Source organism: Poecile atricapillus, chromosome Z, assembly GCF_030490865.1.
Source record: "Poecile atricapillus isolate bPoeAtr1 chromosome Z, bPoeAtr1.hap1, whole genome shotgun sequence".
Taxonomy (NCBI): domain Eukaryota; kingdom Metazoa; phylum Chordata; class Aves; order Passeriformes; family Paridae; genus Poecile; species Poecile atricapillus.
The window spans coordinates 20,694,194-20,716,992 of NC_081289.1; the positions used below are offsets into that span (position 1 = coordinate 20,694,194).

The window sequence follows — 22,799 nt, forward strand, 5'->3', positions numbered from 1 at the left end:
CCAAAAATCTGATTCTTTTCCCCCTTAAAAAGCTTAGCATTTTTTTTGGTTAAGGTAAATGCAAAAGAATCATTAATTATATTTTACCTTTTATTTTCACAGATTTATAACTAACTCCTATTGGGAAAAAAAAATCATTTGTTATTCCACCTTTATTTCAATAATAGCACCACTAGCTCAAAGATGACCACCTGGCTGGTACTCTGTGACTGATTATTCAGAAGGGTGCTAGAACATGGTCCTTTTTTTCTGAACAGGAAACACTGGCCCTCTATGCAAGTGATCAGGATGCACTAAATTTCCAAAATTCTCAGACAAGCAAAAAGCACCTCAGAGTCCATTTAAACACACCCATTTATTTTTGGCATCCTGCTACTCGGTTCTTCTGACTGCAGCTTTTAGATTGAAATTCTATTTACTCTAGTCACGCAATTGTTTACTTCAATTTAGAAATGGAAGCTGAACAAAAAAAACATAAACTAAACTGAAAACTGATGCTGTTGTTTTCCAAGCATGGAAAGAGTACGATAAGGAAATCAAAAACCTTCCAATGACCATAATGCTTTGAACTCCTACCAATTTTGAGTTTTTTCTTCTTTAACCCAAAATCATGTTTCGCTTCAATACTTAATGTGCTCTTCACAATTTTTCTAATTAGTACTTGAAAATGATTTAATTCATGCAAATTGCTGGGTGACTATTCATTTAAACTTTCCACGGAATTAATGCAACTTAAAAATAAACCAACTTGAGCAGAAAATCTTGACATTGAAAAGGAAGATGTGCTGTGATCATTGCCAGCTAAGACTAGGTTCTAAAACCTGACAAAGAATGCTGAAAACTGTAAGAAGTCAGCAAATCCAGGTTCCAATTCTTACACCACAGGTCACTCAAGTGTCTCACTGACACACAGATCTTGAGAGCTTGTCTGGACTCTCAGCACTGCAGCAAGATCCTATTTGCAAGATTTCTAATGTCTTCTGGAACTAACAACTATAAACAGCACTGACTGATTGTTATTCTGAGGGGGAAGCTGGATAGACAAAATGCAATTATTAGCTAGATTGCAGCTGGTCTGCTAATGACTCTGGATGCATTAATGAAGTAGATGCTGGCATCATTAGAAGATTCTAACACGCAGCCCTGGAGCACCATACCGTGTAAGAGCATTGATTTGATGCTGAATGAAAAGAGAAAGGTCACATGGCCACCCAGAGACCTACTGACAACAGTCTAAAGCACACCACTCAGGCAGTGTGGCCACTGCCAGATGTTCTAAGAATCTCTGACTGCCTCCTACAGATGTGTGGGACTATGTAGGATAGAACTGGTATCATGCTGATCCTTCTTAGTTCTGATAAATGGAGAACAGTAGCAGAAAGCATGGAGGGAATGCAGTATTTGAAATGAGAAGGCATTGAATGAAAAATAAAATTCCATGCATATACTGGGGTGTGGCCAATAGCAACACAGTGTATGTTTAAAACCTGATCCAAAATCCACCCAGAAAAAGATTGCCAAATATTTCTGCAGTCCTTGGACCATATCATACAATTTTATATTTATCCTACTGGCTTTGCAACATCTCCAAGACAGCCAAAATAGATGACATGCATCAAAGTGCTACTTAGCACTGAAAAAATAGCAAGTCCCAAGGCAGCTCTCCCTGCTTAAAGTTTTAATAAAAACCAAGAGCTTTATTCAGGGTAAGTTCATGAAGGCAAATACTGCCATCTACTCCACAGCTAGCCTTTATCTATCCTCCAAAAGATCTGCTAGCCATAAAGAGATACCAAATATATAGTTTCCTGTTATTTTTAATGAACTAGCACCCAAACCCTGTGATGAGACTTGGTTTTCTTTCTGCTGACGTGTAGGTCATGACCATCTAACCAATTTACAATCTGAAACATGAGCTATAAGGTGGACAATGAAAAATAAGCATGGAAAAGGTGTCAACTGGACATTTGAATAGAAACATGTTGCTGAAGTCACCTAAAAGTCTTCTGAGGAAAGAAGAAAGTCTGGAAGTTTTCACGTTTGGCCATTTTCACAGCCCTATTCCTGCAAAGAACAGTCCAAATCTGTCAAACAGCTTTCACTCTTCATCCTGACTCTAAATCTACGACCCAAATCAACATGAGTGGGGGAAAAAAAACTGACAAAATTCCTGGTGTTAATGATGTGCTGCACAGGGACAAATCATACAGTTAAAACTATAAACAGGACATACCATTTATGTGAATATAAACCATGAGAGGACAGTGTGTGAAAGGCAATGCAAAGTGAACAAGTGGCAAGGAGCAAACACATTCTTTGTATTTCATTGTATTTTGCATCAACAAGGCTCATATTTCAGATACTGATGTCAAGGTCTCAACTTAACAATGTTGAGATGCCCAAGTAGTTTTTCTTGGGTATGATCAACTTCAACGCCCAAAGTTGGGGGTTGAGCCCTGGCACTCAGCTCACCCACAAATAATTTCTTCAGATGCAACTACAAAACTTACAAGATCATGCACAGAGTCCTTAAGGGAAAAAGAAAAGTCACCACCAAGAGCATTAAGTGTCAGTATGCCTGATAAACTAAAACACAAAGAGAAAGAACAGCACGGCACGGAACACTATGTATAAACACTAACATATATATATATATATTGTTTACATGTAAATATCCAACATCCCAAGAAAAAGTTACACTGAAAGCAGAGGTTTGCATATTAATTTGCACAGACCAAAGCAGACATATCAATCTAAGGTGCTCTAACACCTTCCCTGCTACAGTTACTCTGTAAAGCAAGGCAAAGCATGAATGCAGAGATCAGGGCCTAGAAAACAAAAACCCTTCGGCATCTCCCTGCCAAAGTAGCTTTGAGGATCTGGCTGTTGGTCACCCCTCAACAGTCTGTTGAATAAGATGTTTCAGGAAGGAACTGCCCAATGCTGCTGAGCCTTTGGACAGGATTTTTGGCTCTGAATCTGAAAATCTAAAACCCTGAGGCTCCAAATCCAGTCACAGCAGCAGTGTAAAAAAACTGTAGGAACAGCTAAAAACAACCGGCCATGGTTGTCTCACTGATACAGAGTCTGAACTACATTCATCATTTCTGTGCTTGCTGACAGAAGGACCCACAGCTCTAGTAATCTGAGAAACTATTGGCAAAACATAGCCAACAGCAAATAGCCAATAGCTACTTGCCAACTTAGCAAATAGTACCATAGCTGGTATTCCAGAACAATGCCTACAGTGCGTATCAAAGCACTACTGAGACCAAACTAGACCAGCTCAAACCCAAATGTGCTGTCCTGCAATGGGCTCAATCAAACGTAAACGTGAGATCCCCTAAAAACAAGCAAGTCAAATGCTGACAAGATGTTCCTCAATTTAGGATACCTTATCCACCAAATTCTCATGTTTTCTACATTGCAGTCTTTGGGAAGATCTCCTAGTTCCTAAAAATCCTGACCTCTCCACTCATCCTGCTTGGTTTTGTAATTGACATCTGAGTGACCACAGGGCACTGGCACTGGCCTGGAACCACCCACACTGACCAGGCACTGTAGACATGCAGGTGACACAGGGACAGCTCCTGATATGAGTATTAAAGTGATTTCAAATTTCCTAAGCACCATCAGGAAAGAAAAACAGAATCACAGAATTGTTTGGTTTGGAAGGGACCTTAGAGGTCAACTGGTTTCAACCCCAAGGAGAACCACACACATGTGTGTATAAAAGGAATGTCTTGCCCCTATGACCAGCCTTGGTAGAAATTCTGTTATCACTTAATTGCAGTGTAGCTCCATTGCACAATCCAGAAGATGGATTCTCAGCAAGGGGCAACCTGCAAACGCACTACAAATATAATTTCTGAATATGTGGACAAAACTAAAAGTTGTAAGAGCCCGTATAGTACATCACAGGAAAAAAAAGCATCCCTCAACGCCAAAAATTTTACCAGAGACTAAAAGCTACCTAACCTCAATTGCAAATGAATAAAAGAGACCACACAGAACAAAGATAAGTGTCTTTCAAGCAATCAAGGTAAGAGCAACATTTTATTTGAATTCAGTGAGCAATAAAGACTATAGCCCACAATGTGAGATGTTCTGTGGCTTCCAAGATTAAAAAAATGCTAATCATCTACAGACAGGGATTCTTAAGACTTTTGGTCCTGGGTCCACTAAATTGACCTACCACTGCACATTGAACTCACACTCAATGTGAGACCAAATGAGAACAGAAATGAGCCAACAACCTCATACATTTTTAATTGATTATGGGAGTCGAGGCATTGAAAATGTTGAAAAAAAAATAAAAAAAGCTTCAAAAAATTAGTACGTTTCCATAAAACATAGTATGTTTCCAGTAAATGGGGAAGTATCCTCTGCAGTCATCTTACCTAGATTGAAAGCTGCTAAGGAGAGCAACTTTTCTGTTGACAGTGACTCTCTTTACAGTATTTTCACTGACATACACAGCTGCATAATGAACTGGCTACTATTAGACCTGATTTTCCACTATACGTTTAACTATATTGCAAAAGTCACTGTGTCAGATGCTATGCACCTCTACAGCTCATAGAAATAACTCTGAAAATTAAAAAGCACAGTGAGATTGGAGAAATGGGTTATTAATGGACTGAGTCAATAACACCCACCAGCAGGGAAAGGCAAGTACTATTCTCCCATGATCTTGCTTACATTCATGAGTCACCTGAAAAATCTAACCAAACAGAAGTTATCAAGGCCAAGTGTCAAGCAAGCTCTGTTATGCAGGCAGCTCCCATTCATCTATGCTTAGGATGCTGGTGGTCTGAAAACATTTTGCCATGCAAATGTACATAAAAAGTGAGAAAGGTAATACCTTAAAACATAACAGACTGCATAGACAAATTAGCTCAGACTATATGGGCAAATATCAGCTTATGTAGCCAGTGTCCCAGGATTTCTAGAAGTCAGAGACTCGGTTAAGAGCAGCACAATGCTGAAAAAGCAGTGAGCCCTCCTGAGAATTAGCAAAGGCCTCTGCAGACATAAGCACAGAAACACACCTTGGACTGCACTTCACAGCAGTACTGATCTAAGTGATTTTCTTATTTTTAGATCTGGACTAAGACCAGTGGACTGACAAAGCCAGGTTAAGAAGAACTGACCTAGCACAAAACGAAAGTATGATGACAAAAGCAGCAAGATGCTGTAGCACCAAAATGTGAGCAGAAAGAGGGACAGATTTGCTCTGCAGAACTCATGATACAAGTTAGGTACTTGCAGCTGCATTATCACTTATGCACAAAATTATCTGAAGATTGTAGAGAGAGAAATACTAAACACAAAAGTATTTTGCAGTATTGGATAACAGCAAATACTCACGTTCAGCAATCTGCTGCACAGGAAAGCCCAGATAGAAGCTGAATTCCACCACGGACAAGTTTCTGAGCCGCTCGCTGACTTCGGACCCATTTAGAAAACCGGACTTATCTCGGATGGCAAAAACAATGCTCACAGGGCCCTGTCGAAATGCCACCCCAGGCCTGCTTAGAGTTATATTCAGTATCTGAAAAGACAGTATTGAAGCAGGGTCAGCAAAATCAAATCACTGCCATATCCATCCCTTCCTTGACAGACTTTTCTTTTCCCTCTAAAATGAAGAGGGGGACAAATTCACATCAAGACACATGAACATCTGTTCAAGATTGGTTCAGCCAGCTGAGTCTCAGAAGAGGCAAAGTTACATATGAATTCCTCTTCAAAGAGTTATCCTTTAAGGTCAGTCATAGTCCAGAATGATCTGAAAGCCCAGAAAATGATGAGGAGAAAACCACCTAGAAAGGCAGTCAGCAAAATAAATCTAGTCCTAAATAAGCCTTAGATGAATGCCAAACTGCAGGGAACAAAAAAAGGGACTGATTAGGGTAAAAAAAAGTTCTGAAAATTATGTTCTCTTGGTTAAAATCTCCTCCACCATGCACACCCAAAACCCACCACTGGTTAGAAGCCTTTTTGTGGCACCAATATACCAGCAATGGTATTCATGTAGATAAACCTCTTCCTAAAATAAGAAGTATTTAAAGTAAGTTGGCTAAGCTGATAAGTACAAGAAATTGTTTTGCATGTTCTGTCTTCAGTCTATGCAGTGACAGTGTGTTTGAAGTTCTTAGCACTTCTCTATATGTACTACTGTAGTACTTTAGGTACCCTAAAATGTACCTAATTTTTCTTCCTGAATTTATTTTAGGGCACCACAGATGGGTATTTATGGTGTCAGTTAAACAACATAATAAATTTTTTACTGAGTTTGTTATTACAACAAAGTTAGATTAAATTTAAGAATTCAAACAGAAGAGGGAGTTGGGTCTCATTAAATGGAATTACTGACTTTCCAGGCAGATATAAGCTCTACTGGGTGAGGTGCAGGGCTCTGCACACATGCAATGCCTTTAATGTGTGAAGTTCCAGTAGCAGCTGACGCAGACATCATATACTGTAAGTATTTCTAGACCTCCAAAGCAACTAGCATGTTTGCTCACATGATGGCAGGGTCATGTAACTTCTATATTCCCTAACAGGGTCTCCAGCATTGCAATGAGACCTGAAAGCCTTCTTCCAACAAAAACTTTTTAACCACAACTTAATCTTTTAGTAAAGTATGATGGGAGTGACTCTGGTAAGGGTTGGAACCCCTTTGTTTAAGAAATTATAAACCCCATCATAATCAATAATGCTTTTGAATATAAATAATCACTTTTGATTATTTTTTCAAAAATCTTGTAATATTTGGTGCCATATTATTTTCTAAGGGAGAAACCCAACTGACTTCATGACAAAGCCTCCTAGTTCTCCATCACCTAGACTGCAAGTGACTGCCAGTGAACACCTAACTCATTTTACTGTCTGGATGAAACACAGGACGAATAAAAGTGAGGGGGGAAAAGGGACAGATTCAAAACATGCTCATCCTCTCACCTGCACAGTGAAGTTGTAGAACTCCTGGTGTTTGTTCACCTCCAGGAATGCCATTGTCAGCCCTCTCTCAATGCGCTGGCTAAAGGTGCAGAACCCAATATCCACATTCCGAGGTACAAACTGAAGCACTGAAAGCAAAGGGCAATTATTCCTACAGAAAAGTACTTCCATGAGAGAGAACAAAACAAGCAACAGATTTCACAGGGCTATCATTTTCTTCTCTCATGAAGATTAGGACACATTCAGGGAAACACCAGATAAAAACACACTAAAAATACATTTTGTGTTGTTGCAGTGAATTCTCTACTCACTAATATTGGTTGCAGCAGTAATTAGATCTCTGGAAGATACTAGTGACAAAATACTTACTGTTTCCTCTTGTGTACTAAAAGACCTTCACTATACACATGTGGCTAACTTCACCTGACCTGATCACTGGACTGGCCACACTGAAATCCTGAGTACCCAACCAATCCATGAAAATCTTCAGGAAAAAAAAGCAACAAATATCTCTTTCTTGTAGCCTGAAATACAGTACTTAGTTGTTCAGATGACTACATATTGGATCCATTCATGCACATTAGTATTGGTCTAGTACTTTCAAAACACTTAGCAAGCTATCTATTTAATTTAGATACAGACATCTTTAAGTTCAGAAGAAAGAAAGAGCACAAGATAAAAAGAGTGTAGAGGAACATGATCAAACACACAGACCTTAACTACATGCACATCTGTGGACTTCCAGATACAGTCTTACCCAAAGAAATGCTACAGTTCGCTTAGAGACCCTAACAGCAATGTCATACAAAACCATTGTTTGGCTCAAAACCAAAAAACACATCTACTGTCTATCTATAAAACCACATTAAGCAGTGGAAAAAGACATCACACCTGCACAGTTAAAGTGATGTCTTGCCATACAATTATTAACAGAGCATAAACAACACATGAAGTGTACCTGAACAAAAGTACCACGTTGACATTTATTAACTCTGCTTGTATGCTCAGTCCCTGTCACTACCTCATTACACAGTCAGCCAACCAGGCAAGCAGTTTTATCATGCAAACATGGCCCAAAGAAGATTTTAAATGACAACACTGACTCTTAAAATCTATTACATGGGTTCTATTTTGCTTCAGATTATTAGTAGTCAAACTTTGCATAAATCGCTGCAATACAGCAGCTATGGAAAGCTGAATACTACATAAGAAATCCTCCTGCTCATGTCATACATGAGCCATCAATCCTCCTGCTCACCAATTCTCCTACATCACGACAACACAAAAAGGCAGCTTTTAACATAAATTTAATCTGAAATTGACACAAGCATTACAAAGTAGCTGCACTGTGATTTTATGAAAAAATATTTCATGGATTTTTTTTTTCTCTTCTCACCTTCAGAAGCAAGAGAAAGAGCACACCTATTATGCAATGTACCAAAAAATATTCCTGCAAAAAACCATGAAGTGATGTGGTTAACTGTTTACAATTTATCACCTCTCTGCCACAGACCTGTAAATTATGTCATTAACAAAAAGAATTAAGATTCACAGCAGAACACAGGATTTGTGTTCTCTCTCAATCTTGCATGCCAAGTGGAGAAGCATGAGTCAGTAGGAAGCTACCTTTTCCCCTCTGTGCCAGGAAGAACTCACCTGTCTGAACTTGGAATCTGTTGTCTGGCACGGTGAAAGAAGGATGCAGTGAGAGGATCATGGGGGCCTCCCCACGAAGAAGACTGCTGTTCACAAGCACATTTATGACAGCTATTGCCGTGTAAACAAAGGGACCGGATGTCACCAAGAAAGCAAATTTAGGGGAAATTTTATAAACCTACAAAAAAAGAAAAAAATCAGAAATAAAAAAAAAAACCCAAACACGTCAATGTTAAATTTGGCAACATTTTCAACCTACAGCCTCATACAGTTCAAAGCCACCTCATCAAGAGGTAGGAAAAGGCAGTCTTTATTTTTCAAAGAGCAGCAGAAGCACAGAAACTAGTGCTGTGCCTTGCAGCCTCTGCTCCAGTGCATCACAGGCAACTCCTCTGTGCCAGGTGCACCTACTGGAATCTCTTCAGTACAACACACCAATCTCAGCGCTTCTTGATTTATCACATTCCCACGTATTAGCACTCCCCCTCACCTACATTCCCCTGGTGTACATAACATTTCCCATACAAAATTCCTATTTACTTACTGAACTGCTTGCATACCTTCTGCATTTCAGTCATACACCATACAGTGAATACATCCTATACCATTTATATGTGGCACAGAAGGAGTAAAATAAACATAACCAACATTCTTTAACTATAATTTTCACACTCAAGAAAATCTTCTTTCAGGGAACACTTCTATCTGCTTGTTTCAACACAGTTACCACATTATAATTCATGTCCTGACTTTGAGTCTTCATAAAACCCTAAGGAGCCTCAGACATCATGTAAAAGAAATGAGATCTCAAGTTAAATATAAACCTTGAACCATGCAGACATTCTTACCCATCATTTCTCAGCCACCTAAGTAAAGGTGAAGGGTTTTATTTATTTAAACATATTGCAGTGTCTTCCCTCCTTCAGAGAAACTCTCAATATTAAGAACACCTGTTTCCCCACCATTATTTTCTTCCTTTTTGGTTTACTCCCCCAGTTTGCTTAATTTGCTAGTGGCAGTCAAATCTCAGAACTATTTTGGGATATCCAACATGATGGCCTCACAGATAAATGTAAACCAGACACTCAAAGTTTCTGATGAATGTGGACCTCTTCACTGAAGGGATGCTAGCACCTGGCAGATGCCATGCTGGTGGAGGGATTTGTTAAGATAACTTCAGCTTCAGGAACAGGCTCACAGAAAACCACAGTGCCACTTAAATTGTGACCCACATATTCCTTACTGGTATTTCTGCTGTAGTGTAAAGTGATGGCAACTGCTGTTGAGATGAGACAGCAAGCAGCTCTTTCCTGTCCTTGAAAGAGCCTGCATTTCAGAGAGCTCATCTTCACCAGAAGAAACTACCTCAGCAGCAGAAGGAAATGAGAAAAATAATCTATGCTGCTCATTATGCCTTTCTTCTTTCTTAGCCCACAAATATATGCAACATCAAACTTTTTTTAAAAATTGATTTATATCCATAAAACTCAAATTTGTTTGATATGAATAATGTGCACAGCTCTTTTCAGCTCCTCTTATCTGAAATTTTATTCTTTTATCTCATGATGAAATAATCTCTGCAGCTTCAGTTTGTCAAATGGAAACAGCAGTTAAAATGGGTAACACATGCCAAAAGAAAGTTGCCCATTACTTGCAAATGAGACTACTTAAAAGGCAAGAAAAAGAAGAATTAGAATTACAAATCTCAGTGACAATTTTCTGGTGATTTCTGCAGTAATATATGCTGAGGAAGAGAGGCCTACTGCAGCCAGCATATACTTATGCACTCGAGATGGGTATTTCAGACACGAAAGCAAGCCTCTGTAACCAGCTCAGCTGCCTCCATCTCTGACTGGTTGTGCTGCACCACAGACAACCAGGAAAGTAGCCCACCCTGCAATTAACTTTTTTGGCTCAACAGCTAACACTGGTTGCCTTCTGTGCTTCACTGCATCAGAAAAGCAACAGCAACTTCAGAAGGGACATCCAAAATAAAAATCCACTTTTAACAGTAATTTTGAGGAAGGCAGATTAGAACCACTACAAGTCAAAACAATAGCTATTTCTGTTTGAGATATTGCAGGGTTGTCTAGAATTACCTCTCTTCAGCCTAATCCGTATGACAGAAATAATAGACCCATGACAGCATGATGCTATCTACAAGCTAATTCACAGAGAAGTCTACAAAGTTATCTAGGATAGATGAGCAGAGCTCATGACTCTGGAATCATGATTCATGAATGAGAATAGCTGCTCTCGGCACAGCTCTAATGGTTCACAAAGCCAGCCAGCCACCCAACTCTCTTGGAAGTTTCACCTCTACTGCCAGGACAGCTAGATGCTAAATTAGGTGGCTGAAACATCACATGTTAGAGTGTCACTATTAAAGCACACAAGCATGGATTTCTTATATTAAAAAGTACAAATATTTTAAGTTTAACACCTTGGGACAGAAAGCCAGAGAAACACACAAAACTCCATCTACAGTTTGGAGCCATCCCCACTGCAAAACCTTCAGTAGAAACAGAGAACTCTTACAACACCTTGAGTTAAGTTATCCCTGCTCCAAAGTGCAAGGATTAATCCAACTCTGCTGTTTTCAGGACACCACCTATCTCATTCCAAGCTACCCTCACAAGAGAGAGCACATCCAGTACAGAAAGTTTTTAAGCCTCGGTTTACTAGAGACTAGGGGAGTATTTAGGAAAAACATGACTGTATCCTTTCCCCATCCCTTATGATGTTTCCTACTGATAATTGTTTGCTAAAATACTTGATCAGATGCACATTTGCCAAAACCTAATCCATGCCTACACTCCTCTGTATTATGCTTTGTAAACATCTGGCAGAAAGCATCAACAACTGATTTTCTCACTACCACCTTATTAAGAATCCTATAAAGAGCCTGCAGAGGGTGTTTAACTTCCTGAAGATAGACTACAAAGGCTCACAGGTCTTAAAAATAAAATAAAGCTTCTTTTCCTATGCACTTCAGGATCCTGAGGCAACAGCTCTCACTGGCTTTACACACCTCTATGGTACCAGCCAGAACTTCAGCAGTGGAGAAGCAGCGATGAAGCCAGTGCAAGTCCACAAAGTGGCAACTCTGAAAGAAGCATTTACCTGGCAGTGACCTGAACTCCACACTTAGGAGGCAGAGTTCACTGATTTGGGATTATAGGAACCAGTAGGTTAAGGACACACCCCCAAAACCACATTAAATGCAACAACAAAGTGGGTAAGGTAAAAATGCTAAAATGCATGATGAAATTTCCAAGCACAAATGAGGCTGGCAAAAACCCTTTTCTTGTTGGCATGAACTTAATGGCACTAGGGGTCCTGGCAGTGAGTGACTGCCAACACTATTTTATTTCACACCCCAGTGCAAGTCAAGTCAATAGAACATTGTCTAACAGATCCTACCCAAGTGTCATAAGCTTTACATTACAGAGCGCTGGCTAAAATTACTCTTACTCAGACAATGGAGTATTTTTTGCAGATGAAATATGTTGAGACCAACTAGAAAAAAATTTTTTTGGCTATTCTCACTTTGCTTAAAGATTTTTCTAGGAAAAACGTGACAGAAGTTTTTTTCATTTGGCAGGATTCTGCCTTCTCTTTTTTCCACTTCAGCAATTCACAATGTTTGAAATAATAAAGTAGCAGAGACCAAAGTTTCAACTAAAAAGGGTGAGGGCAAAAAATGTTTTAATCCTCCTTTCACTCCTATGGATTTTTAAAGCATACATTACTACAAAGTTAAATTTAACTGGACTGTCTCCTGATTTACTGTACATTACATCACAGTGAGGGAACATCTGTGAGCTGTAATAAGAGACACAGTAAAAAAGCAGCTTAGAGAAGTGCACTGCTTTACCATAACTTGCAAACACACACATGGTTTCTGGGTACTTTCAACTAACAAAAGTCAGGTCTGTTTGATTAATTACGTTTAGCAAGATAGAGCAATTATGTTTAAAATATTGCATTACATCACCGCTCAACATACTGCTATCACACAGTTCTTTTTCAAAACAACAGTTTTGTTAGTATTCCACAGTTAGAGGTGAAAACATATTTGCTAGTGGTTATTTTTAGTGCAAAACCCGTATGATGGCAGCATCCTAGAATAAGCAAAACTGATTCAGCAAACATGTCTTTCTTTTAGCTAAAAAAGATTTTCCAAAGGATGATGCTAGACTACCTGCATTATTTATAAAAACAGTTACTTCTGAGAAGCCTTAGGACTTCTTAGAAGCTTTCTCCTATTGAGAGCTTTACAAGGCAATAGTAGGCATGAAAGGCAGGAATTTAAAGGGAAAAAATATAAAGCGAGATATCAAATGCTAGTTCCAATTAGCCTCCAAATATTAAGCAACAGATTTCATCCTACTGCTGTTAATAGAAAGAAAGTAAGCGCTTCCATGTTAATGAGTTGTGTAAGGTCAGTGAAAATTAAGTGTGTTTCTATCATTATGAACATCTGACTTCTTCTTGACTATTCCAGTTTGCACAAACTGAAGGTATATTTTACAAACCAGAAGAAATATATATATATATATATGTAAAATTAAGTAGCTCATGAGCAGGTGTTGATAAAAGGACACAAACTACACGTAATTTACAGAGGCAGCTCTATGTAGCTGAAGTTCCGAGGGAATTTATAACACTCCTATCTTCACTGAGTAGCAGAGATGTACATCCTCAAACATCAGACAGTTGTTTAATTACCGAGTGCAGTGATCATGGGAGATGCCAAAATTAAAGGCACCAAGCAATTCTGTGCACAGAGAAATACAAGCTATGTTCAATGGACTGCTACTTGAGTTAACTACATAACGAAAATGAGATCACTGACTCAGAAAAGATCATCTGGTGCTGGGCTATGACAACTAGATGAATACAGACATGCAAAACTGCGAGTGCAGCTGAACGTCATCTACACCAATAATTCTACTGAAGTATTTCCTCACCACTGAAGTGTCTGATTACACAACAAAGGTACCCCCAAACTAACCCATGTCTTTTCCCCTCAGAGGGTTTGTGACAGATGTGGGGAATAGAGCCTTTAACCTTTATCTCAACTAGACAATCACTTGGAAGTTAGAAACCAATATTGAAATCTTGTTCAAAGATGATTCCTTGACTATCAAAGCAGCAAAAGCTTTCAGAAAAACTCAAGTTATTCCTGTGAGGGGAGTAAGGACAGGAGTTACACCTACCTGAAGGCTTAGAAATAACATCTTACTATTGAACACCTGATTTTTTCCCCCTACCTTTTACATCTACCAAATCAGGCATTTGGTATTCCACCACCTCCCCTGCAAGTGTTGATGGTGTCACTTATAAAATAACACAAGGCACATGGCTGTGCAGAAGGTTTAATATTGTTTAAAGTGCTAAGTATGTAATTAGCTAGCAGAACAGACCTGCTTAATATGTATTTTGAAGGGTAAAAGTACTTCAGTTTCAATTCGCCAGGCAAAGGAGGTGGTGCAGTAGATTCTGGACACTGCCTGCTCACCTCTAGCAAAACCAAGAAAGGTCTGTCCTAGAAAATGATGGCATTCTAAAAGTAAAAAAGTTGACATCATGTTCACATTAAAAAAAACAAAAACAACCAAAACATGCCTAACATTTAAGTTAAAATAAAGCTCTCTCTGATACAGTATCTGTGGACTGTCTGAACTACTGTTTTAGCTTGTGAAGTAAACCCCTACTGTATTACATTGATCAAAGAATACTTGTAAACACTTCATACCACTTACCTCTAGCTCTACTGATCTCCTGAACTGAACTCTGAGCACTTCTCTGATGGATTCACTGACATTTCGTAGAACAGCTCTTCTGGCCAGCACTAGAAATTAATGTCAGAAAATACATTAGACCTTCATCTCTTAGTTTTAGATCAAAGCTGCATTTTCAATTGTGCAGTGCATGGAAAAGCAGGTAGTGAGATAAGCTGCATCAAACAGGTAAGATGAACACCAATGACATGGGTGAAGGTGTGACTGTATCCTAAAAAGTGACTGTTCGTAAAGTTTAAGGAACTGTAAGTTTATTTTCTGTTTCATTTTTACACAGCTAATGTCTTTAGCATTCTGCTAAAAGAAACTTTTGAAGAGCCACTGAGGCACTCAAATGGGAAAGTAGCAGCATATTTGGTCTGACTTGTGAGTCTGCTGTCACAACACCGTTAAAAGTTCTGTAGGCAGCACATGGAATGCAGATAAGGTCAGAAAAAAAGCCACAGAAAATATGCATCTACTTTTCTCTGAAATAAAAAGTAAACAAACATGACATTAATTAAAGGGGTATCCATAGAGTAAGACAGGGCTTTAAAATCCCCACATCCCAATGGATGTCATGTCTGTTACAGTCACACTTGACACTGTGACTGCAGGTTAAGCAAACAACTGAAGTGTTGTGTTGTCATCCTGCATTTACTTTCCATGAGTAACTTGCCTACAAAAGTACTCAAATTACATTAAAAAAAAGTCTTCCTCATCACTAGCATAGCTAGATCACCCCACATATCTGGAGGATGAGATTATGCTCATTCTGCTTTATTTCTTGCAACTAAGTCTTAAGAGTAGAAAATACTGCTCACCATGAAAATGCAGCACTTCTGCAGCTGCCCTGGATTAGTTTGCTGGCACTGTTTTGTTAACAAGCTAGGAAGAGGCAGGAAAACACCAGGAAAGCAAATACAGATGCTAAGACAATTAATTTTGAAACACACTAATGTCACTTTTTCTGGTTACAAGCACACCAAATTCAATTGAAAGTAAGTATGGGAGGAGGTAAAATACAAACATAAGCTAGTAAGGAAATATTATAAACATGGTTGCAAAACCCAAAAGTTTTTAAAACCAATTCTCCTCTTACATATTACAACATTACCTCGCATGCAGGTGTTTTTTTTAATAAACAGCAGCAACAACTGAAAGGAGAAACTTACTCAGTCAGTACATTAAACAGTTTGGCAGAACAGTACCATGCAGTAACATTCATTTACAACCAATGAAATGATAAAGCAGTCTCTAACTCTGCACACTTGTACATATGCATCAGCAAGTTTTGAGGACAGTTTCATTCTCTGTGCAGCGTAATGTATTTGTAACACTCTCTCACAACGGACTTTGTTCAAGCGAACTCTATTATTTTTAACAGTAAATGATAAATCAATGCTTTTACAGATCTTTGTCTAAATTTATGCTGCATTTCTTTGAAAGGGTAACTTAGTTAATCCAAAATCTGTAATTTAGCCAGGGGCTCATATTACAATGAAATTGTAATTGAAATGAAATGAAAATGTTGGGAGTATCTTACCCGCAGTGACTAAGTAGGCGTTGGGAACAGTGATGTCGCAGACGTACGGCTGCCTGGTAGTCGTCACAGCAGAGGTTACAACCAGCACTTCAGACAGAGCAGTGGTCCTCAGAGGGGTGGAGGAGAATGCCCCTGGGCTGCCTGTAGCACTGCTGATAGTGGTGGAAGGAGATGATGCATCAGCACCAGTAGTTACACTGCTTCCTGATGGAACTTCATATCCAGGGGGAGGGCTAGCAGTCAGAGGAAATTGTGTGGGAGCAAACAACGAGGTCACAGACAGAGATGCTGTAGGAAAGGGCACTGAGCTGACGGGGTCGGCATCTGATGTGAGGTTGTCAACCTCTGAGGGAGGAAGGGCTGTGGGGGCACTGTCCCTGCTGCCAGATGTTAAAAGCAGTGTGGGGTTAACTGTAGCACCAATAACCTCATCAGAACCCAGAGCAGTTGAAAGTAGAGATGAAGATACATTTAAGACAGGAGTTGCTGGAAAGGTAGTAAACGAAGAGATCAGATTTGTTTCGCTGAGCAAGATGCTGCTGGTAACAGACTGGGTGTCAGAAGTGGGCAGCACCAGGGTAGGAACCACAGAGTGAGAGGTGGAGAGTGAAGGCTCCAACTGAGAGGTAGCTCCTGTGGCAGCTGAGGTAAACACAACTTCAGAGCCCACTGGCAGTACCGAGGATGCTTCCAGAAACACGGATGACTCCGAGTGAAAATGTGATGATGGCGTTATTTCAGGAACCTGTGCATCTGGAAGGGACGATGCATTTGAATAAAAGTACGATGTTTGGCCAAGATGTAACTGAGAAACCTCGGCGTCAGTGGCAGAGCTGACAGTGGTAGCTAAGTCCCAGCTGGTAACGTCCTCAGAAAGTACTGATGTCCCAGTCAACAGGGTCTGAGGTAAGAGTGTTGATAAATCACTTTGCATGATAGAGTATGAATTTAGCATGGTCAGTGAAAAAGATAGGTAGCTAGATTCAACAAGAAATGGTGTTGATAAAAGATTGGATGGAAAATCTGAAATATTTAAAGACGCTTCATCCCTTGTAGATGTCTTGCCAAGCAAAACCACAGATTCTGATGGCATTAATTCTGGCAATTCCAGCAAGGTTGTCTGACCGATTGCAAACGTTGCTACTGGCTCACTCGGGATGACAGTGGAGTCCAACGGAACAGTGGTGGCATCAGGAAGTTCTACATGAGTGGTTGGAGTCAAAAAAATTGTTTCCAGAACACGGGGGGTCTGTGAAACAGAGATTTTCGGTGACATTTCCCCAGGGAGCTGATGGTAGGAGGGAGATATTGTTATAGGTGTTCTAGTGTCTGTAGTGCTTAATAAAAACATGCTTGAGTCAGGGATTTCTGCGAATCTTGAAGAAAGTGAAACAACTGGTCTTGATGGAAAAAAAGTATCAAAAATCTCAGGTGTAGGTTCCTCTAATTCAAACCCATCAGTAATTATAGTTGTAAATGCAGTTATGCCTTTTACTTCAGAGGCTTTGATGGACAAAGTTTCAACATAATCACCTGAGCCCACATCATGTTCTGGGGCAAAGCCTGCCTCTGGCAGAAGTGAAACCGAGTCACAATACAGACAGTAACTGTATGATCTCGTGAAAGGCACTGGACTCTTGAGCTCACTGACAAGCTCTGATTGACTTGGTATTTCTGAACCAGCAGGCAAATTTGGTGCTGTAGTGGAGAATTCATGTGTAAACAGGCTGGCATTAAGAACTGTATTAGAGTTCATGGAAATGGCAGCTGAATCAAGGGGGAAAGACACAAGTGGAAGACTAATAGGGGAAAAAGCAGGCTCAGCACTGGCTGCTGAAGCTGGTGTGGGCCAGGGAATGCTTGGAGTGGGGTAAGTCCTTTGACTGAGAGGTTCTGCTGCCCTGCTACTCACATGGGTGTAAATATCACCATACAGGTCTGCACGTTGTGCTGTGGCTTCTGGGACCTCAGGGCTGGTTTCACCCAGCAGCTTGAGATGAAGAGGCGATCCTTCCGAAGCAGCCCCAAAAGGCAGAGCTGTTAAACTTGCATTAATGTTTTCCTGTGCCACAACTCCCGTGTCAGAAGGAATGGAAGTGAAAGGAACAGCTGTATTTGGAGGGTACAGCAGCAAGTCTCTGCTTGCTGTCAGTGTTTCAGGATCAGGTACAAAAGGCTTTAGTTCCATAAGAGTGTAGCTGCGCTCAGGGACAGCACTCAACGGAGTCTTCTGCTGTGCTGTTTCTGAGATATCATACAGTGAAGAAAGGACAGATAATGAAGGTGTTAGCAACACAGTTTCTAACATTTCTCTTGATGGCTCTACTGTATTAACTGAGTGATGATCTGTTAAAACTGCAAAAGACTTCACTGGAGGAGTCCACTGTGCCTTTGAAAAGGAGCTAATAAATTCATCATCACTCAAGAATGCCTCATTGCTCCTTACAGAGACATCTACCAATGGCGTACTTCTCCCTTCTGAAATCCTGGCTGTTTCTTCTTGGCTAAGTAAAGTCCCATCAAAGGAATTGGTAACTGATGATAGCACTGTTTGAAGAAAATTACTTTCTTGGGACTCCAAAGTACTTTTTGCTAAGGCTGTTTGTGTCCTGCTGCCTGATATGCTTTCATGCACCGTTGAGAAAAAGGAAAAATTCTGCTGTTCCAAGGATCTCTCATCTAAATCAAGAGGGAGAGAGAAACAAAAGCCAAAACACAGCAGATCAGCACAAGTAGTAACATTGCTATGAGCAAACCTCACACAGAGTATTTCTGGAGACAACTGCCCAGAATTCTAGGGCCAAGACAAAGCCTCCCATTAAGTAAAAAACCTCCACAAGCAAGTCAGCACAAACAGTAAGACTTCTTGTGAAATTCCATTCCTTGGAAACGAGCAGAACAACACAAGCTCCTCTCAATGCACTGACACATCTCTCTACAGAAGCACTCCAGTATGCCCCGTGGAAGAGCAGAAAGTAGCTCCCTCTTACCTGTGCAAGGCTACACTGCACAGCAACTAATGGTCTCACAAAGCAAACATACCAGAAAGGGTAACAAGGGACAATGCAGGGGAAAATCTACATTATTATAGGGGTTTTGCTTTCCTTCAGTATCCCTTAATTTCCCCTGATTTTATTGTTTCTTAATATTAAGATCACTAGAAGGTCTACTCTGTTTCATGGGCCAGATCCTCCCTCTCATCAGAAATGAGTGACACGAGAGATGAAGAGGGGTTCCTTTTTCATAAGGCAAATGTGGACCTGGTGTCAACAAGAATTTGTCAACATGTTGTGACATGTTTGTAACATGTTATGTTTACATTGTCCACCATTCGTCTGAAGTCTGGCCTGTTAGCAGTCCCTGACAAATTGTTTCATTGCACAATTGCTGTGTTTATTCACAGCCTTCTATAGGACTGTTCTCTTTTTAGGCCACCTGTAATAAAGCTTTCACTCTTCTAGTTTCCAAAGTTCAAGTAGTAGTGGCCAGGTTCAAACATAAAGGAGAAAAAGTTGAGGATTCACCACATATTGCAACAAACAAAATACTCTCCTCTCTCACAAAACCATTCTTGGGTTACAGAGAAGATCTGTATATGATCTTTTCCAAGCACAGATGAGTTTGGCAGAGAAAAGGCTGACTACTTTCCTGAAATGTTGAGGCTGGATTAATAGCATTCAGAGCTGAATTATTAGAGGAAATCACAGAAAATGGCAGCAGTATAGTTTTCAAGGGTACACATAGAGCGTTCATCTTTAAGATATCTATTATGCCTGATCACCCCATTTTCATATGGGAGTGAAAATGGGGTGGCAGCAATGACATCCAGTTAAACCACCAGGGACCAGTTTGAAGTAAAAACAAGCATACACAGCACGAAGTGCTGGAAAAACGATAGAGTACACAGCTCAACTGCAACCTTACATCTGTAACCCTTTAGAGGATGCCTTGAACTCAGTAACCCATGGAAAGTCCTGCAGGAATAGCTCACCTATCTGTTTCCCAGCATCTAACAGCACTTTCCAGACATGATAAACTGCTGTATTTATCCCTTTCTCCCTGGTCTGTTTGCTAAACTCCTTGACACAACTTTTCAAGCGCTGAAACACTGACTTGATAAATTTTGAAGGTGATGATCTGAAAAGTGCAACTAGGACAGTTAATGCTTACCACTGATCACACCTAGCCAAGTGAGTGCTGCAATTGTATCCTTTATATTACAAATTCCATGCACAACATTCTGCATAGTATCAGATACTATCCTCTCAAGCAGTCCCAATCCATTTTTTCCCCCTCAAACTCATGGTAGGCATTACCAGCTTTATGATGCTTAGTTGAGTCATGATGATAAAATTTACTGCCTTACAATGCTCCCAGGTGAAGAAAAAAAAAGACAAGAAAAAACATTCTTGTAAAAGCTATTTTAGACAAGTAAACAATTCCATCCTCAACCTCTTCAACAGAGGTCAGATGCCTGAACACAACACAGTGCAGAACAGTGCAGCCACCATGGAGTAACAACTTTCACAAGGAGTTAACATAAGTATCAGACAAAGCAGCTTCCAAGAAGCACAGAACCAAAACGTACCCTGACACAGCTCTGCCAGCTGACCAAAAGCTGCTCAACTTTCTTTTCATTGCTAGAAGCCTCCTTGGCCTCATTCTTTTCTTTGACTTACGCTTCCAACCTTTACTGTTCTCTTTGTGACATTTTGAGTAAGCAGGGAGTTACTAAAGGAAGACTTACAAGGCTACGAAACAAACACTGTCAAAATGAATCACTTCTCATATGCATGTGCATTTCCTTTTAGGCAGCCCTGTAAAATCCTGCCCAAGCTGGTACTTTGGACAGCTAACCTTGGCTTACAGTGAATTCCAGTGTTTGCAGATAAACATGGTAGCAGAGAAGGTTACTCCTTGCTCACCATAGCTTCATGTTCTAAATCTCTGCAGCAGTACAGAAGACTGCTGTGACAGCTTCAACATAATGAGCATGGTAAACGTGGAGCTGATACAGCTGACAGTTAATATGACCAGGCAGAGCTGAATACTAATTAGCAACTGCATTTTTGATCAGGTATCTCCACACATTTTTGACTCAAAGCTAGAGGTGATTCCACAAAAAAAAAACTCTACTGCCTATCTATGCATATGCTGTGTACCATCTTCTTCCTTCTCCCACAGAGAGCCACCTTATTTTTGTTCAACTTGACAGGGGAGCTGGCACATGGCAATATCCTGCTGGAAGTAAGTAAATGTCACAGAAAAGATGTTCTGAACAGTTAAGTTCATAACCTTAAGCTGTCCAATAGACATGCAGAACAGGAAAGGCTTTAAATTCTTTCAGACTTTAGATTATGGTTTTAAAATTTTTTTTGATGGTCTGATAATATTTTTGCCTTGAAAGACAAAGGAATAGTAAATAATAATTTCATCACACATTTGTGCCTTGCCTCTTAATGTAATGAACCTTGCCACAGTTGCCATGAAGGAAAGAACACAACTTCTGCAATAAATGTTTTATTTTTTTGAAGGAAAACACACTGTCTTGAAAAAGTTACAAGCTCTAAGACAAAGTAAGAGCACCGTTACCCATGGTAAGTAAAATGGGAAAAATGCACCTATGGATGTAGGATTTTGAAAAAACCCACCAGCAAGTTCACAAGTTGATGTTCCACCCTATTTACTTTGCTTAGTGTTTCAGAAGCAGAGAGCATTAGTGATACGCCATTAATAATACAAATTAGTGTTTTCTGTCAACTCCGCAGAACAGTGCAGCACTTGAATAGCGCTCGTCAGGACTGAGCGCCTCTCAGGGAGAGCAGATGGGACGCGTGGCAGATGTGTTTGGGAGCAGCCAGACAGCCCACAAAGAGGCAGGAAAAGCAAAGGAAAAAAGGAAGGAGGAGAAGGCACACCACGGCATGACAATCGGCCTCATCAGCACAGAGTGGCCGATCTGGCTGTACCGTGGGACAAAGGAAGCAGACAGATTGCACATGTTCTGCTGCATCTCAATGCCACGACTGCACAAAGCTATTGATGAATATCAACGCTGACTTGTTTGTTTGCACAGCTGGTACTGTCGGGTGACGGTTCCCCCGTTCCGTTCAGAGGCAACGCGACCGGCTCACACCAGACAAGCCAAACTCAGCCAGGCTGATAACATTATGAAAAAGAACAGATAGCTTAGGGAACAAAGCTGTGATCCCAAGCTACAGCAAAGGCGAGGAAACGTGAGCACTAGTGGCAGGGGCCACAGGAATCACAGATGGCACCAGTACAATGCCACAACTCACACAATGACACTGGGACATGGGAGGAGCAGTAACATAGAAAATCTGCTGGTAGCCTTGGGGTGGCGAGCTCTCTGCTGCTCCTGCTGCCCCCCAAAACTAATAGGAGTCACAAGCAATTCACAAGTAATGAAACCTGTCACTGAACAGAGCGACCCCTGAAACTGCTAAATCCCTATCACCAGAAGCACAGCCGCGCTCTGATAAGGCTGCCGCAGACACGTGTGAATTTGGGAAGGACAGAGCTTTCTCACCACTGCAGGAGGACTGCTGCAGTCCACAGACTTCTGTGGCGACAAAAATATACCACTTCTCCGTGCCAGAAAACTACACAAGTTCATAAACCAGGAACTAGACTAGTCATTTTTCCAGAAAGCAATTAGGGGGATGCAGATTGCATCCTTCCTGTAGCTGCAGTGCTAAAAAAGTAATGTCTGTTCTATAACCTCTAATAAAGAAAAGAAAGGATGTTTTAAATATATATCTGTAATAATATACATGTATATTGATATGCTTTTCTACTTTCTTCATTTATAACAAATATACCTCCAT

The 22,799-nt window shown here is 40.3% G+C and overlaps 1 protein-coding gene across 1 annotated transcript in view; it reads right to left on the reverse strand.

Moving 5' to 3' along the window:
• The window catches only part of LOC131573494 (UPF0606 protein KIAA1549-like), a 141,080-nt gene that overhangs the window by 55,450 nt on the left and 62,831 nt on the right, over positions 1–22,799 (reverse strand). Inside the window, exons 2-6 of the mRNA XM_058827499.1 lie at positions 15,952–18,630; positions 14,388–14,476; positions 8,620–8,797; positions 6,964–7,091; positions 5,371–5,554 (exon numbers count right to left, since the gene is read on the reverse strand). Of these exons, the coding sequence (XP_058683482.1) occupies positions 5,371–5,554; positions 6,964–7,091; positions 8,620–8,797; positions 14,388–14,476; positions 15,952–18,630 (3,258 nt within the window). The remainder of the gene's footprint in view (positions 1–5,370; positions 5,555–6,963; positions 7,092–8,619; positions 8,798–14,387; positions 14,477–15,951; positions 18,631–22,799) is intronic.